The following is a 16,091-nucleotide window of genomic DNA, read 5'->3' as shown; positions in this document are numbered from 1 at the left end:
ATGTTTACAGGGGTAGATGTGGACTGCCCTTGTAAGGGCAGGAGCTTGGGGGATAGCATATTGTAGCCCCATAGGGATCGATATAGGGATTGTCATCTCTTCATGAACCGGACGTTTGTCTGACCCAGGAAAACCCGGTGCTCCGATGCCTGCCTTATGGAATTGGTGAGACCGTTCCTTTCTGTTTAATAGTACAGTAAGCGTATTTTTACAGTATATGTTGATTACTGTCTATTGTTTCTATATGCGTCTGGTTGTATAGGGTTAGTTGCTGTTTTATATATTGTTACACAGCTCCTTTTGAAACCTTATCCCAGATTGATTCCGCATATATTGTCGGAAACTTTTAATCCTGTTTAGGGCCTGTCATCGTTCAATGTCCATTACATATGGTGGTGACATGACCCCGTATTAAGTGTTCACTTGGGTGACCTGTTTTTTTACTTTTGTATATTAAAAGTTACTTTTTATTTTTTCCACTTTTTTGCTTTTTTTGTGCCCCAGTGTGTCCAGCAATCTGCCCCAGTGTACAGCATTGCCCCCAGTGTGTCCAGCAATCTGCCCCAGTGTCCAGCATTGCCCCCAGTGTGTCCAGCAATCTGCCCCAGTGTCCAGCAATCTGCCCCAGTGTCCAGCATTGCCCCCAGTGTGTCCAAGCCATCTTCACTGTTCAGGAGGGCGGCCTCACCCCATATTTACTTACTGCCATTTTAAAAGAGCAATCAAAGTTAGTTCTCTCCCTTACGTCCTTAAATAATAACCATTGTCTTATTTTTTTAAGAAATCAATAATACACTTAAAAATAAGCAACTTTGTCATATATATTTTTAGAGAATTCCATTTACTTCTTCTCCTGGACTTATCATTCTTTCTCAGAATTTTCAATTCATATGTAAAATCTGATTTCAGTAAATACAGATTTTCGCATTCCTGAGATAGGAGATGACAGTTGGTGCCTATAAAGTTCTATGGAGAATTCTAACTGTCGTTTCAGGAGAACTTGCAGCAGAATGTCTGTGTGTTCCTCTAGCTCCTTCCTCCTCCATAGAATGTTATAAGCTCCAACTGTCACCTCCTATCTCGGTAATAGGAAAATTCGTCTTCACTGTATACAGATTTTTGCAAATTTTAACCGTAAATTTCGAGGGAAAAAATCAATCCAGAAGGGAAAAGAAGCAGATTTCTCTGATAACATATATTTAAAAATTTCTTCGTGTCATGTGTTCTATTGATTTCTGAAATAACAACTAAAATGTTGATTATGGTAATCTTTAAGGGTAAAGTGTCAGGGTCCAGATTGGAGGCGGTTTGAGGGTGTAAGTCCTGAGGACATGTTTCCCTTTAATTTAAAATCGCGTCTGTAAAATAAAACTCTGTTCTCTTCTACAATACAGTCAGAAGAAGATTATATTGAACGGAGGAAAGAATTAGAAAACTTACTGAAGAAAAACTCAGACTGGATCTGGGATTGGTCTAGCCGGCCAGAAAATATTCCTCCAAAGTAAGATATTTGGAAATAAGTAGATTTTTTTTTGTTGCTGTACTGTGTGAGATAATATAAACTTTGTTCACAATTTATTCAGCAATTCATGTCACCTTTCAATGTATCTATAGCACATAATGAATGTTGGCCATAAATAAGGTCCGATAGATGTTTCCACCAGTGGAACGACAAATCATTGTTTATACATGTATTCTGTATCTATATCCGGTGTCTGAATATGGTGCAAAGTTCACTTCTGTATTGTTGGTTTAGTAGAGTAGAAGTCATTTCCATTATGACTGCACTGTAATATATGATCTTTATACGTTGCTGGTGTTTGCCAGTATTTGGCCACGTTTGACACAAATCGTAAGGAATATAGAAAAAATCAATCACTATTGTGTGACGTTTATTATTTACAAATAGTCACAGACACAATAAAGACAAATGTTTGATTTTGTTTGTAAATATTTAGCCTCGATTTTGAATCCCATGAAGTTCTGTATCCAGCCAGTGTAGACTAACCACTTGGGGATTAGGGCAATGCGTATGGACCCTTAACCAGTAAAGGTGTGGACCAGGTCCACTAGCCACATCAGTGGCCGCACGATGGGAGCCATGAGAACCACTTCACAACTGACGACTTCCGTGGTTCTTCTTTGGATTTGCCAGCCTGGTGCTACGTCATATGTGCTACGCCGCATCGGGCCGGCTAATAAAAAGAAGAGCCACGGATCCAGGTGGGCAGGAAGTAATTGTCAGGGCTTCTATCCAGTGGCTACTGATGTGGCCAATTCATCGGGACCTGTGAATCATTTCATGCCAACTCTGGTGAGCTCAGAGTGTAGAAAAGTTAAAAAAAAGATACAAGGGAAAAACACCACCCAAATTCATTTAGAGGAATTTATCAAGTCTGGCGTTTCATACAGCCGACTGGAGCAAGGTGACCCTCATTCATATGTATGAAAAGTTACAGGGCCAGCAGGAAGTCCCAATTTTTTACTCAGATCCTCTTTGCGTAAAATTTTGTAACTTCCTTATGGCTACATTTCCATGATGAGCTTTTTGGAGGCTTTTTTATGGTGCAGATTTTCCACACCCATTAAGTACGATAGGTTTCCTGAATTTTTTTTCAAAAATATTCAACATCAGAAACCCACCAAAAACTCGTGATGGGATTGTAGCCTTAGAGCCAGATAAAGTCTCACCCTCCCTCTGTGTTATCCCATAACTATGATGGTTGTTAAGTGACCCATGACCATTGGTTCCCAGAGAAGCAATCCATTCTCGGTCTACTACAGTATTTAATGCTAAATTCAGAATAGTACAGTATTTTACGAAACCTCTTATGATTTGTACACTATATGGATAGAAGCATTGGAACTATAGATGAGCGAATCGATTTGCAGGACCCTGGCTTAGCAGCCATGTTAGTTGTGTTTGGCTTCCGGACGGGAGCCCTGTGAACCTCCTCCTACCTACTGGCATTCATGGCTCCACTATTGATTAGTCAGCCCGATGCGATGTCATACGTGCATAACGATGACATTATGGCAGGGTTACAAATGAGAAGAGGAACTGGGGATTCGGGAAGGTAGGAGGCGTTTTGTACGTGTCCTGTCTGGTGGTCGTGGATAACTGACGTGGTCACTGGATCATGGTACTACAAATCAATTTGCTCACCTCTAATTGAGACGCTCCTCATAATCATTGTGTCACAGTTCCTCCGATCAGTGTTTCTTGGGGCATGCTGAACTGTTTGTATTTTGATAGACAGCTCAGCGGTCCAATCTGAGAATGGGAGGTGCTGAGATTTCTCCAGGTGTTCCCTGTTCTAAGTGATTACCCAGCTACTTAGCTAAGCTGTCAGTCCCAGATCTCTGCCAATCGTAGCATTTGCTCAGTGGTGCTGTTTGCTTTGTATTTCTGTTCTCTGTTTGTTGATCTATGGCTACCTGACTTTGGACCTCATTCTGACCATCCATTTGCCTAGCCCCTTTGCTCTGATACGCTATCTTTCTGGTATTCTTTAATCGGACTGTGACCTGATTTTGCCTTTATCTTTCCCCTTTTAGTTTATGACGTGCTCTCTCAGTATCTGACCCTGAACCATTTGACTACCCTGCCTCACAGTTTGTCCGTTAGTAGTGACTAGCGTCACACATTGAAGTCTTGTTTCTCATTCAATAATATTTGGACTTGAGAGTCCTCAGTGGTTGATACCTTTTAATGGCTAACTGAAAAGATGGTAACAGATTGTTTCTCATTCAGTCTCATCTGGGCCCCTTCATCATGCCATCTGCCTTTTCTAACATTTGTGAAATCTTACCTTATTATTATTGAAATTTAAGGAACTTCTGCAAGTCAGCCACGAAGTGGGACCACATAACCTTACAAAGCGGGGTCACCGATTGCTGAGGAGCAGAGGGCAGAAAAGTCACCAATGCTCTGCTTATTCCATAACTGCAGAGTCCAAAACTCTAGTGTGTATTAATATTAGCACAAAACCTTCTTCATGGCATGGATTCCCGTGGTTGAGCATCTGCATGTAAGCCTTACATCACCAAGCACAATGCCAAGTGTCAGTGATGTAAATCACTGGTGAAAAGGAGTGACCAACTCGATATTAATGCCAATGAATTCAGAAAGGGATGTCATAAAAGTTCCTGTAGGTGTAACTTGTCTCTGTCCCAATAATGGTGGCCATTAGTTTTTTCAAAAAGCTATTGACACAAATTATGATATATAATGATTCCAAATTAGTACAAAATAGTTATAGCATTTGCAGAATTACTCAATAATATGGGTAGACTTTTTTCTGTAAAATATGATAAGTGGAAATATAATGTATTTGTTTCCATTTGTTGAGCGCTTAATAAAAACTGAGAAAAATCAAGAACTGATAAATAAGTAAGATGTGCAAGTAGCACGGGAAGTTGTTGGACTCTGATGCCATGGGTGAATGTCATATGATTTATATGTATCACTGTGTATTAAATGGCATTGATTGCAAGTACGTTCTGCATTGTGCATGATTTTCTCTATATATCTTCCAAAATCTCATCACAGACTTTTTCTCAAATAGGGAATTTGCATTCAGACATCCAAAGCGAAGCGCTGCGTTAAGTATGAGGAACACAAGTGTCATGAAAAAAGGTGGAATTTTCTCAGCAGAATTTTTAAAGGTTTTCCTTCCATCCTTGCTGCTATCTCACCTTCTCGCGATTGGACTAGGGTATGTTTCTACTGTTTATTTATAATAACCTTACCATAAATATGTTCTCTTTTTTACCTAGTGTAAATGTCACTGTTCTCCTGAATCTGGCATTGTTATTTTCTTGTTCCTGCGCCTCTCCTTTCCTGAATATATGTGTCAACGGTCAGATATCCTGGGGCTAGGGGCTCCTTCCCTATCCCTAAAGCTAGGGGGCTCAATTAACCTAACACTGGAAATCCTGATTGCCAGAGGCAAGTATATATAGGAGTGGAGAGTGGTCAACACTGAACAGCTGAGACCATCAAAGCTGAAAGGCTCAAGCTAAACAGATTAACCCCTGCACTGCTAACGAAAACCTGCACTATTTATGCATGGTGAAGTGCTTCTAATCAATGCAGGAGTACGTGAAATCAGACGCTGCGGTCTTCTGACTTTTCTACGTCGCGGTAAACCTCTGACAATATGGCTCTCCTTCTGTGTATATAAATCTAGTCTTTTTAGCCAACTGTGTGAGGTCCTCCAGAAGAATCCCATAGAGAAGAGTGGAGGACCAGGCCTATTTATAACATTTCAACCCAAAATCTACAATCTTCCCATGAATGTGTTTTATGACATAATCTTGCATTTCTTAACGCATACCTTTTCTTTCACACACAACCTGTCAAAAACCATGGTCTTGCTGCCCTTATTCCCCACACGTTAAAACTTTTTCAATGGCGGTTTCTATTCAGCAGCATCCTGCCTGCACTTTAGGTGCTGGAACGTTCACGCTTCTGAAGTTGTACAGTGGCTTGCCTGTGCTCAAGAGGCATTGAATTCTGAATAGATTTGGTGCATCTTGGGCAGTTTGTGCATCGCAAAACGGATTTTTTCTATAATTTTGTGTCTTTGTCAACCACAATTTCACTCTGATAATTGGATGAGACTCGCCTATTTAAGTTCATGGGTGTGCAAAAAAACAAACAGCTGTCGTATGGAGCCACAGTAGAGGATCCGAGCTTTATGGGTACATTACAATTCTATAACATAAGAAACTGTAAATGATTAATAACTGCTGCTGTAAAAAGGGACTGTACACGGATGATACGTGGGAAACAAATCGTCCAACCTTTGTGGATAAAACACTGACCAATTTTTTTTTTTTTTTTTTTTTCTTTACACTATCAGAATGGCCAGAGCTCTGTACTCGTCTGTCTCCGGCAGTCCCATAGAGAATGAACAGAGACGAGGCATGCATGCCTGGACCAGTGGATGACCCAGCACTTAGACCCCCACTGATCTGCACTTTATCAACTATCTTTTTCATAGGTTATAACTTTCAATTATTGGAATAACCCCTGAAACTTTATTTACAGAAGATCTGGCAATCACCTTACATGCACATATGCCAATGTCAAGTGCTTCCTCCCCTGTTTATACAATATGGTTGTATGGCGTTTTGCCAATTAGTGTCAGCACATTAGAGACAAATATATACACACATATATCCATATATACATAATGACCATAGCAAGCTGTAAATGATATCTGGTCAATCGATAACTTGTGCTGTAGATATCGCATCTATGCTGTGTACACTGTACACCTAGTTCTTCGCTGCTGCAATAAAACTGCACAATATAATCTGTACCGTAAGCACCATTTATAGTACGTGACTCACAGGCTGCGTACAGATGCCAGTATATCCAGGGTCCTAATAAACCAGATCTTTGGAATTACTGTACACTACAGTCGTCCGGTCACAATCCAGAAGTGAGCTAACAGTGAATTGTAAGAGGTTAAAATGGTTGGACTGCGTCCGGGCCCCCCTCTTTACTTCTGCTCACCGGGCCCCATAAAACAGTTAGTGCAGTGATTCCCTGATGGAGGCCCTGTACACTATTTTCATTCGTTCCAAGACGGAGTCAGCTGGCCATAGCTCCCTACTGTTAGAGAGGGAAACTAGAGCTTTTTTCATTGCATACTTTTTGTCAGTGTGTATTATGCTATGGTAAGGGTCGGACGTTCGGTGTAGTCTGTCAGGAAGGTTACACTAACAAGAACAGGAGTATAACTTGTATTACTTTTATATTAATAAATGCCCAAAAATAATGCCCCTAATACATTTCATAATATAAAAGTAAAGTGGCCAACCCCTTTAATTTAGCTTTTTTGGTGGCCATCTTTGTAACACATTCCCAACATGTGATGTAAGTGGCAATCGCATAACACGATAGTTCCATTGCTCCCACCTTGTCTGCAAAAGTCCAACCTAAGAAAATAGAAAACTATTTATCCCATAAGCCTGGAAAGGCAGAAACGTGAAACTAATCAAAATGATGCTTTTGTCGGTAACCACACTTTCCCAATCCCCCAAAATGCAGTAAAAACATTGGCCCTGATTCATCTAGACCAGAGTTGTCCATTCCGGTCTGGATTAGGGGGCATGATAGAGTCAGACGTTCCTGATTTATTAAGACATTTCTTAATGGGCTAGGAGATTTTGAGAAGTGGCATGTGCTTTTGTGCACCTCGCTAGAAATATTACTCCAGTCAGAGACTGGAGTACGATTCCTGGTGTAAGGTACGCCGCAAATCGTCATAAAATAGAAGAGATGTGGCATCTCGCCACCGTCCTGCCCTGATTTGGTGATGCTGGGCTAAACTGGAGGTAAACCGCCAAAAGTCGGTACATTTATTTGTCTACATAAATCTGCTGAAATCAATTTGATAAATCAGGGTCATTGTCTGCACCCCAAAATAGTATCAATAAAAATTAGATCTCATACAGCTCCATCAGCTAAAAAAAAAGAAAATTGCGGGACTCTGAAAATGACATAATCTAAATGTTTTTATTTACAAAGTTCTTTCTCTTTTTGTTTTTTTTGTTTTAACCACTTAAATATATATAAAAAAATGCTGTAGGATCCAACCCAAATTACCGAATCCTTTCGAGCTTATTATAGTGACCTTTATAATATTAAGGGACAATTCAGGGACATGTCAGCTTCGCCTCTTCACCTTAAAATAAACGACTATATCAGACAAAACGCCCTTCCAGCTGTCCATCCTGAACTCGCAGACTCTCTGGAGGAGGACTTTTCAGAGGAAGAGATTTCTGCCATTATTAAATCAAATCCTGTGGGAAAGAGCCCAGGCCCTGATGGGTTCACACCAAAATTTTATAAGGTATTTAGCGAACAGCTTGTCCCTTTCCAAACAAAAGTCTTCAGTTCTGTGTCCAAGGGATCCCCATTCGTGCCCCAGTCCCTTGGAGGCCCACATCAGCTTTTACCAAAACCAGGGAAAGATCCATTGTTAATTTCCAATTATAGGCCCATCTCTTTGATTAATGTGGACATCAAAATATTTTCGAAGGCCCTGGCTAATAGGTTGGCACCTTTTGTTACCCGGGGTTATTCATACAGATCAAGTAGGGTTTGTCAAGGGCCGAGAGGCCAGAGATAATACGTATAAAACTCTTCTCCTGATGGCTCGGGCGAGGTCCAGATCACTCCCATTGTGTTTGCTTTCGGTTGACGCAGAGAAGGCCTTCGACCGGGTCAGTTGGAGCTTCATGTCGCTTCCTTGCATCAATTCGGCCTGGGCACCAAATTTATTGAGAAGATTCTCTCTCTATGTAGGGGCCCTACAGCTAGTGTTAGGGTTAATGGGTTCCTGTCCTCCCCTATCCACATCAACAACGGTACACGGCAGGGGTGTCCTCTGTCCCCTCTCTTGTATGTATTGATAATGGAACATCTGGCAATAGCCATTAGAAAGAACCCCAGCATTCACGGTATTCCAGTTGGGGTAGGTCAATGTAAATCGGCCTTATATGCAGATGACCTTCTCATGTCTATATCACAGCCTCGCATTTCCTTCCCCTCCATAGTCAAAGAATTTGAGACATTTGGCCATCTTAGTAATTTTAAAGTGAATTATTCTAAATCAGAGGCCCTTAATATAACTTTATCTAGAGAGGAAGTTCAACATCTTAAAGATCATTTTCCCTTTAGATGGCAGGAAACAGCATTAAGATACTTGGGAGTAACCATCCCGACAGATCATAGTAAACTATATTCTTTAAACTTCCAACCCCTTTTGGATAAGACTTTGAAAGACTTAGGTAGCTATGATAAGCGGAAGCTCTCATGGTTCGGCCGTATAATTGTGATAAAAATGGATGTACTTCCTCGTTTCCTGTATATTTTCCAGACAGTTCCTCTAATTCCTCCTCCTTCTTTCTTTTCCAGAATCCAATCAGCCATCTCGAGATTTGTGTGGGGGGTGGTAGTCCCCGGATCGGCATTGGTACTTTATATAGGCACAAAGGCTCAGGGGGCGCGGGTCTTCTGAATTTCAAATTGTATCACAGAGCAGCGCTATTGACACGCATGCTAGACTGGCAGTCCCACAGTTCAGACAAACAATGGGTGGGAATAGAACAAATTAGCTCTACAATTCCACTCCATAACCTTCCCTGGATCAGCCCTAAAAGTAGAGGTCAATTCAGTTCTGAAGCTGACCTCCTTAAAGACACACTTAGAGGATGGGATCTGGAGACCCGCAGAGGCTCTCTGTCCTTAGGCAGTGGACCGCTTACGCCTCTCTTCTCTAATCCAGAGTTTCCCCCGGGGGTGGAGAGGGATCGTTTTCTTGGGTGGGAGAGAGGGGACAATACCAGATGCTTTCATGTCCTCAAGGGTTCGGCCATGCCCGCTTTCGAATCAGTGCAGCCGTTAGAGGGAGGGGGCCCTTCTGATTGGTTGGAATACCTCCAACTAAAATCCTTCCTCTCGTCTCCAGAGGGCGCAGGCTCATACTCCTCCCTTCCTACGCCGTTTGAAAAGCTTTTCCTGTTGGGGTCGCCGCCTGCACATGCTGTCTCCTTAATATATGCTCTTTTGAACCGAAATACCAAAGACAAGTTCCCCAAGTATGTGGAGAGGTGGCGGGGTGAGTTGGGAGTTGCCATATCGGAGGTGGAGTGGAGGAAGGCGTTCGTATATTCACATAAATTCTCTATTGCCTGTGCCGCACAGGAAAAGAATTACAAAATTCTCACCAGGTGGTATCGCTGTCCTGATGTCTTACACGCCACTTTTCCTCCGTCTCCGATCGGTGCTGGCGTTGTGGAGTAGAGAGAGGTACCATGCTACACATTTGGTGGGGATGTAAGCTTATTAAGCCATTTTGGGATTCTGTCTTTTCCGCTTATGAAGCCATTAGCAGTCATTTGGTGACCAACTCCCCCCAGGTGGCTTTATTATCTATCCTCCCGGGCTCGTTTCGCTTCCAGAAAAAGGGGCTCCTAAGATTCTGCTTAACTGCTGCGCGCACTGTGATCCCGAGACATTGGAAATCCTCCCAATCTCCTAGTGTGTCTGAATGGGTCAAGGAGATGACCAGCCTTCAAAGTATGGAGGAATTGTCCGCTGAGGTTTACGGTTCAATGGAGAAATATCTGCAGGTCTGGAGTCCTTGGATTTTGTATATGGACTCTCAGGACTTTCAATCCCTCTTTTCTAAGCCATAAGGAAGATAGATTGAACAATACGGGTTAGATGGACGTCATTATAGGGGTGAAAGTTGCCCCCTTCTATATCAGACTCCATGGTTCCTCCCCCTCCCCCCCCTTTTTTTTTTCATCCTCTCTCCTCCCCCATATTCCTCTTCTTAGTCTCATTCTTTCCGTTCGTGTTTATACCATTATTACTTGGAGTGACCTAGCTCCTCTTGTTTGGGTCGCTCTCTTTCAGAGGATACCTCATATGTATCACCAAAGGTCCTACAGTCTCCCTGGATACCTACATCCGCCATGGATTTTTTTTTTCCTTTCAGATCTTGTTGGACTTGATTTTAAATGATTTTGACCTGAAAGTTATACTATTTCGGGACTTGTTGGTTACAGGTCTTGATATACAGTTGTATGAGATTTCTTTTTGTACTCAATACTTTTTATGTTGTTGAATCCTTTGTTCCTTGTTTGTTTCGAAGTTCTTTTCAATGAAAACCAGATTAAACATTAAAAAAATGCTGTAAAAATGACCCCCCAAAAAAAATAAAAAATGGCAGAATTGCATTTTTGTTTTATCATTTCATTCCTCCTCAGTATATTATATATCAGAGGTGTCAAACTGCAGTCCTCGAGGGCCGCCAACAGGTCATGTTTTCAGGATTTCCTTGTATTGCACAGGTGATAATTTAATCACCTGCATAGAATGATTCCAGCACCTTGTGGAATGCTAAGGAAATCCTGAAAACATGACCTGTTGGCGGCCCTCGAGGAATGCAGTTTGACACCTCTGTTATATATGGTGTCATTAAAAACAACTCGTTGTGCAAAAAAGCTAACCCTCATTTTGCAATGGGAAAGGAAACCTGAAAAAGTTATCGTTTTTGGAGGAAGGGGAGGAAAAAAACAAGAGCAAGAATGAAAAATTGTCTGGTCAAAGAAGGGTTAAAATCCCAGAAAAAAAAACTCCTTTTAACTACTCAGACCTTCATTATTAGGTTTCCAGGATAAAGGTTAAGTGCTTTTTTATGTGATAGCCCATGTGTCAGACACTACTGTCATTTATCCTTCGCACATGGCCAGTGATAAGAGGACTGGTGGAAGTTTGGGTTGGTCGAGTTCGACCAAACTTTAGTCCAAAGTTAATCTGAACCCAAATGCCATAGAAAACAATGCCGACCTGAACTTTGGGGCTGGAAAATCTCTCACTCTTCTCTCCCCAAACTCCCGAACTATAACATGGACTTATAGGAGGCGTCCGTTTTTGGAGTCCAGCACCTGTACAGCCCCCGTGTTACAGTTCAGGCTCGCTCATCTCTCCGCATGGTAGATACCATTTCAATACATTCCTTTTTGTTGATCAACATGCTCCTAACACAATATGTACCCGGGACACTTTATCTAACCTTAGCAGCTGTTGGCATCTTTCTTCTGTCTGGGAATTTATATCTGGGGGTGGATTGCAGCATCTCTTTCATCACTCTTTTAAAAAATTAACTAGGTCATGGATTTAACTTATTGTTATTACTTTTTTTATTATTATTATTTTAAAATATATTCTGGTTGTTGCCAATGACTGATCTGTAAATTTTCTTCATCCCCCACCTTACCGATCGCTAGAATAAAGTGTCCATTTGACTATAATGACTGCAATGGGTTATAATGAAGGCAAACTAATATCGACAGGACACAAAGTAGCACGTCCCTTTGCTGTCACTGCTGTCAGTTGCTCTATCTGCAGGGGGGTTAGACAGTTGCTGTCATTTCGACAATCTTTGCATTATTAAAGCGTGTCAGTTATAAGAAACTTTGTAATATATTTTATCAGAGACATATGCTTCTTTCTCCACTTGTGAACCACTTCTCCTGCCTCCTGAACTCATAATTCTCTCTGAAAAAATGGCTCAAATCAGTCTTGCTCAAAACAAGAAGGACCACCCGCTCACTGAAGTATCAGATTACAGCTGCCTGTTGATCTTTATAGAGAGGGGAGTGAAACCAGGAGGGCGTAGGTGGATGAAAGAGGCAGAGAGACACGGGCAGATTGTGCTACTGCTTTTTGTGCTTCTGCCATCGTAATGGGAACCTGTCACCCCCAAAATCGAAGGTGAGCTAAGCCCACCGCCAGCAGGGGCTTATCTGCAGCATTCTGGAATGCTGTACATAAGCCCCCGATGTATCCTGAAAGATGAGAAAAAGAGGTTATATTATACTCACCTGGGTGGGCGGTCCGATACGATGGGCCTCGCGGTCCGGTTCGGGGCCTCCCATCTTCTTACGATGACGACCTCTTCTGGTCTTCACGCCGCGGCTCCGGCGCAGGCGTACTTTGTTTGTCCTGTTGAGGGCAGAGCAAAGTACTGCAGTGCGCAGGCGCTGGGCCTCTCTGACCTTTCCCGGCACCTGCGCACTGCAGTACTTTGCTCTGCCCTCAACAGAGCAAACAAAGTACGCCTGCGCAGGAGCCGCAGAGTGAAGACAAGAAGAGGACGTCATCGTAAGAAGATGGGAGGCCCCGAACCGGACTGCGACGCCCATTGGATCGGCCCGCCCAGGTGAGTATAATCTAACCTCTTTTTCTCCTCTTTCAGGTTACATCGGGGGCTTATCTACAGCATTACAGAATGCTGTAGATAAGCCCCTGATGCTGGTGGGCTTATCTCAACTTCCATTTTGGGGGTGACAGGTTCCCTTTAAAAGTTTATTTAATTACCTTGCCCAATAGAAGTGTTTTTTTTCTTCCCGCCCTGGATCTGCAAGTCAATGAGTCTGTGGGAAAACATGGAACCGCACTCGGGCAGACTGACAGAATGGAGAAAAGGAGAAAATAGTTTTTCCATCTTCTCCACATCTGTGAAAATTGGATCACCCTCTGATCAAGGCTTAGATCAGAGTGTGATGAGCACGATCCGCCCCATTCTATCAGATCAGGCAAAATACGGTGGTGTGACCCTAACCCTCCGCAATGGCCACTCTGAGGCTTCAGTAACATGGAGTTCAGCCCTCTGATCTGCTATATCTGCTGGTAGATAAGTCCGTGCATATTAGGATTCGCTGTGGGTTCTTATTGTATCTGAGATCTGAGCGCTCGGATGATGAGGATTTGATGATTCATTTGCAGCTTGTGGATGAGAATTAAATCCTATTAGGTCTTAAAGTGCGACAATTGTTATCATTCTTCACTATATACCGAACGTGCTGACTTGCAATGTCATGTATCGGTGTGTAGTGCTGTGCTACTGTACACAGTGTGGGCAGCACAAAAAGTTCAGCTTTACACTAAAACTAATGCGTTGTTATAATAAGAAATATTTGTCTATACATCAATCAGTATTAGTGGAAAAGCACAAAAATGATCGTCGGATTGGCACAGATGTCATAAGCAGGTAGATATTTGTACCTAAATTTACCGGAAAAGTAGCCTCATATACAGCACTCCTATGCATCTCGATATATATGTGCAGGCCATGTAAAGAATTGTTAAAGGGAATCTGTTAGCAGGATTTCACCCATTACTATTTCTATGCACGTGTAACTAAATAAAAGACAAATCCAGCAATACCTTTTAGATGGCCAGTCCTTTCCTCCGTTACTAAGAAATCAGCATTTCAAGTGATTTGCAAAACAGAAATAAATTAAGAGCAAAAATGTGGCACTTTTGACCTGTGACTATGTGTAGGGAAGCAGGAGGTATGGAGCTGTGTAACAGGAAAACAGCTCTGATTTTATTATAAAACTGATCTTTAAACCTGTTACTGTCTGAAAAAACGTAAATGAAAGATACTTTTTTAATATTTTATTTAATATACGTATTTGCGTTTGTCTCTTCATAGGGTTTATATTGGAAGACGCCTGACCACGTCTACAGGGACGTTTTAGCTCAGAGAGAACGTCACAAGCGAGAAGACACCTGGACCGTCGGTCGTCCACTATATCTACTTCTATCTACTTCTGTTGAATGTTATATATCGGGCCTATCCTCCTTAGATTGGGGGTAGCAGTCTCTGTAACTAAGATACCCCATTTCATTCAGTGGGCATGTTTCAAGTAGATTTTCATCAACTGTGAATTGTAGTTGCTTAAGTATTGGTCGATACGATGTACAAAGTTAAAAACTCCCAGTGCCTATTTTCAATCGTTGATATGTTTGGCCCAGATCGCTGCCAGAATTTAAAAAACAAAAAAGACAAAAGCCTTTGTATAAAGCAGAGCCATAGAAAGAATTCTGTTCATTGCCCTAATTCTGGCCAAGAAAAAGTTTGTTATAGGTGCCTCATTTTTTTTATTTTTTTCCCCCTGGCACCCAACACCATGGACACTGGCCCTAGTAGCCCTGCCTATAGTTATGCTTGTGCTTTGATGGCCAGTCTATTGTATAGCACATAAGGTTCGTCCTGGTTTATTTTTAATTTATTATTGGCTTAAATTCTATAATGAATTTTCTAATAGAAATTTTTTTAATTTACATGTAGAGCCAATGTAATGAAGTTATCGCCATTGTCCAATATAGGTACAAGGAATGTATCCCGCTTTAGTAGGGATGTGAGACAGCATAAAGAATGTAAGGGAAAAGGGAGGTCTGCGGCCAAAGAAGGAGTCAAAGGGCTCAATGCACAGTCTCAACCGGCCACGTGCAAAAAGTTGGGTTTGTCAACGCTTAGTTCTTAAAAGCGTTATCGTAAGAGTAGAAGGAAAGGTTTAAATCAGAAGCAGCGCCACTCTTCTCCATAGGCTGTGTGTGGTATTGCAGCTGAGCCCTGTTCACATGAACGTTTTCATATAATCCTTAAAAGTTAAAAGAATTATGAGAAAAAAAAAAAAAAAGTGCCAAAGCTGTACACCTAACAATGTTATAAATGCCCCCAAGCAGCCCGTCTATTTTGGCCCTTTAGGACTTATCAAAAAGTACTGAAAGCAGAGGCCTAGTTTGTGATCCCTGGGGCAAAAAACTTTGTTGGTTTTGTATCCTGATCCTGTAATGTAAATGGACCTTTGTATGCAATAAAATGAAGTGTGAGACATTAAGCATAGTAAGTTATGGTGGTGGCCATATATTATATAATGTATATATACACATTTTATGTGTGCGTGTATATATGTATGGGTGTGTATATATGTGTGTGTGTATGTATATATATATACACTCACTGGCCACTTTATTAGATACACCTGTCCAACTTCTTGTTAACACTTAATTTCTAATCAGCCAATCACATGGCGGCAACTCAGTGCATTTAGGCATGTAGACATGGTCAAGACAATCTCCTGCAGTTCAAACCGAGCATCAGTATGGGGAAGAAAGGTGATTTGAGTGCCTTTGAACGTGGCATGGTTGTTGGTGCCAGAAGGGCTGGTCTGAGTATTTCAGAAACTGCTGATCTACTGGGATTTTCACGCACAACCATCTCTAGGGTTTACAGAGAATGGTCCGAAAAAGAAAAAAAATCCAGTGAGCGGCAGTTCTGTGGGCGGAAATGCCTTGTTGATGCCAGAGGTCAGAGGAGAATGGGCAGACTGGTTCGAGCTGATAGAAAGGCAACAGTGACTCAAATCGCCACCCGTTACAACCAAGGTAGGCCTAAGAGCATCTCTGAACGCACAGTGCATCGAACTTTGAGGCAGATGGGCTACAGCAGCAGAAGACCACACCGGGTACCACTCCTTTCAGCTAAGAACAGGAAACTGAGGCTACAATTTGTACAAGCTCATCGAAATTGGACAGTAGAAGATTGGAAAAACGTTGCTTGGTCTGATGAGTCTCGATTTCTGCTGCGACATTCGGATGGTAGGGTCAGAATTTGGCGTAAACAACATGAAAGCATGGATCCATCCTGCCTTGTATGGAGCATCTTTGGGATGTGCAGCCGACAAATCTGCGGCAACTGTGTGATGCC

The 16,091-nt window shown here is 42.0% G+C and overlaps 1 protein-coding gene across 1 annotated transcript in view; it reads left to right on the top strand.

Moving 5' to 3' along the window:
- The window catches only part of BNIP3 (BCL2 interacting protein 3), a 34,483-nt gene extending 19,256 nt beyond the window's left edge, over positions 1 to 15,227 (top strand). Inside the window, exons 4-6 of the mRNA XM_077258437.1 lie at positions 1,395 to 1,501; positions 4,569 to 4,718; positions 14,031 to 15,227. Coding sequence (XP_077114552.1) covers positions 1,395 to 1,501; positions 4,569 to 4,718; positions 14,031 to 14,076 — 303 coding nt within the window. The 3' untranslated portion in view covers positions 14,077 to 15,227. The remainder of the gene's footprint in view (positions 1 to 1,394; positions 1,502 to 4,568; positions 4,719 to 14,030) is intronic.
- Positions 15,228 to 16,091: the final 864 nt, after the last annotated feature.

This window comes from Ranitomeya variabilis, chromosome 4, assembly GCF_051348905.1.
Source record: "Ranitomeya variabilis isolate aRanVar5 chromosome 4, aRanVar5.hap1, whole genome shotgun sequence".
Classification (NCBI taxonomy): Eukaryota; Metazoa; Chordata; class Amphibia; order Anura; family Dendrobatidae; genus Ranitomeya; species Ranitomeya variabilis.
This window is presented reverse-complemented; position numbering and strand designations above follow the sequence as displayed.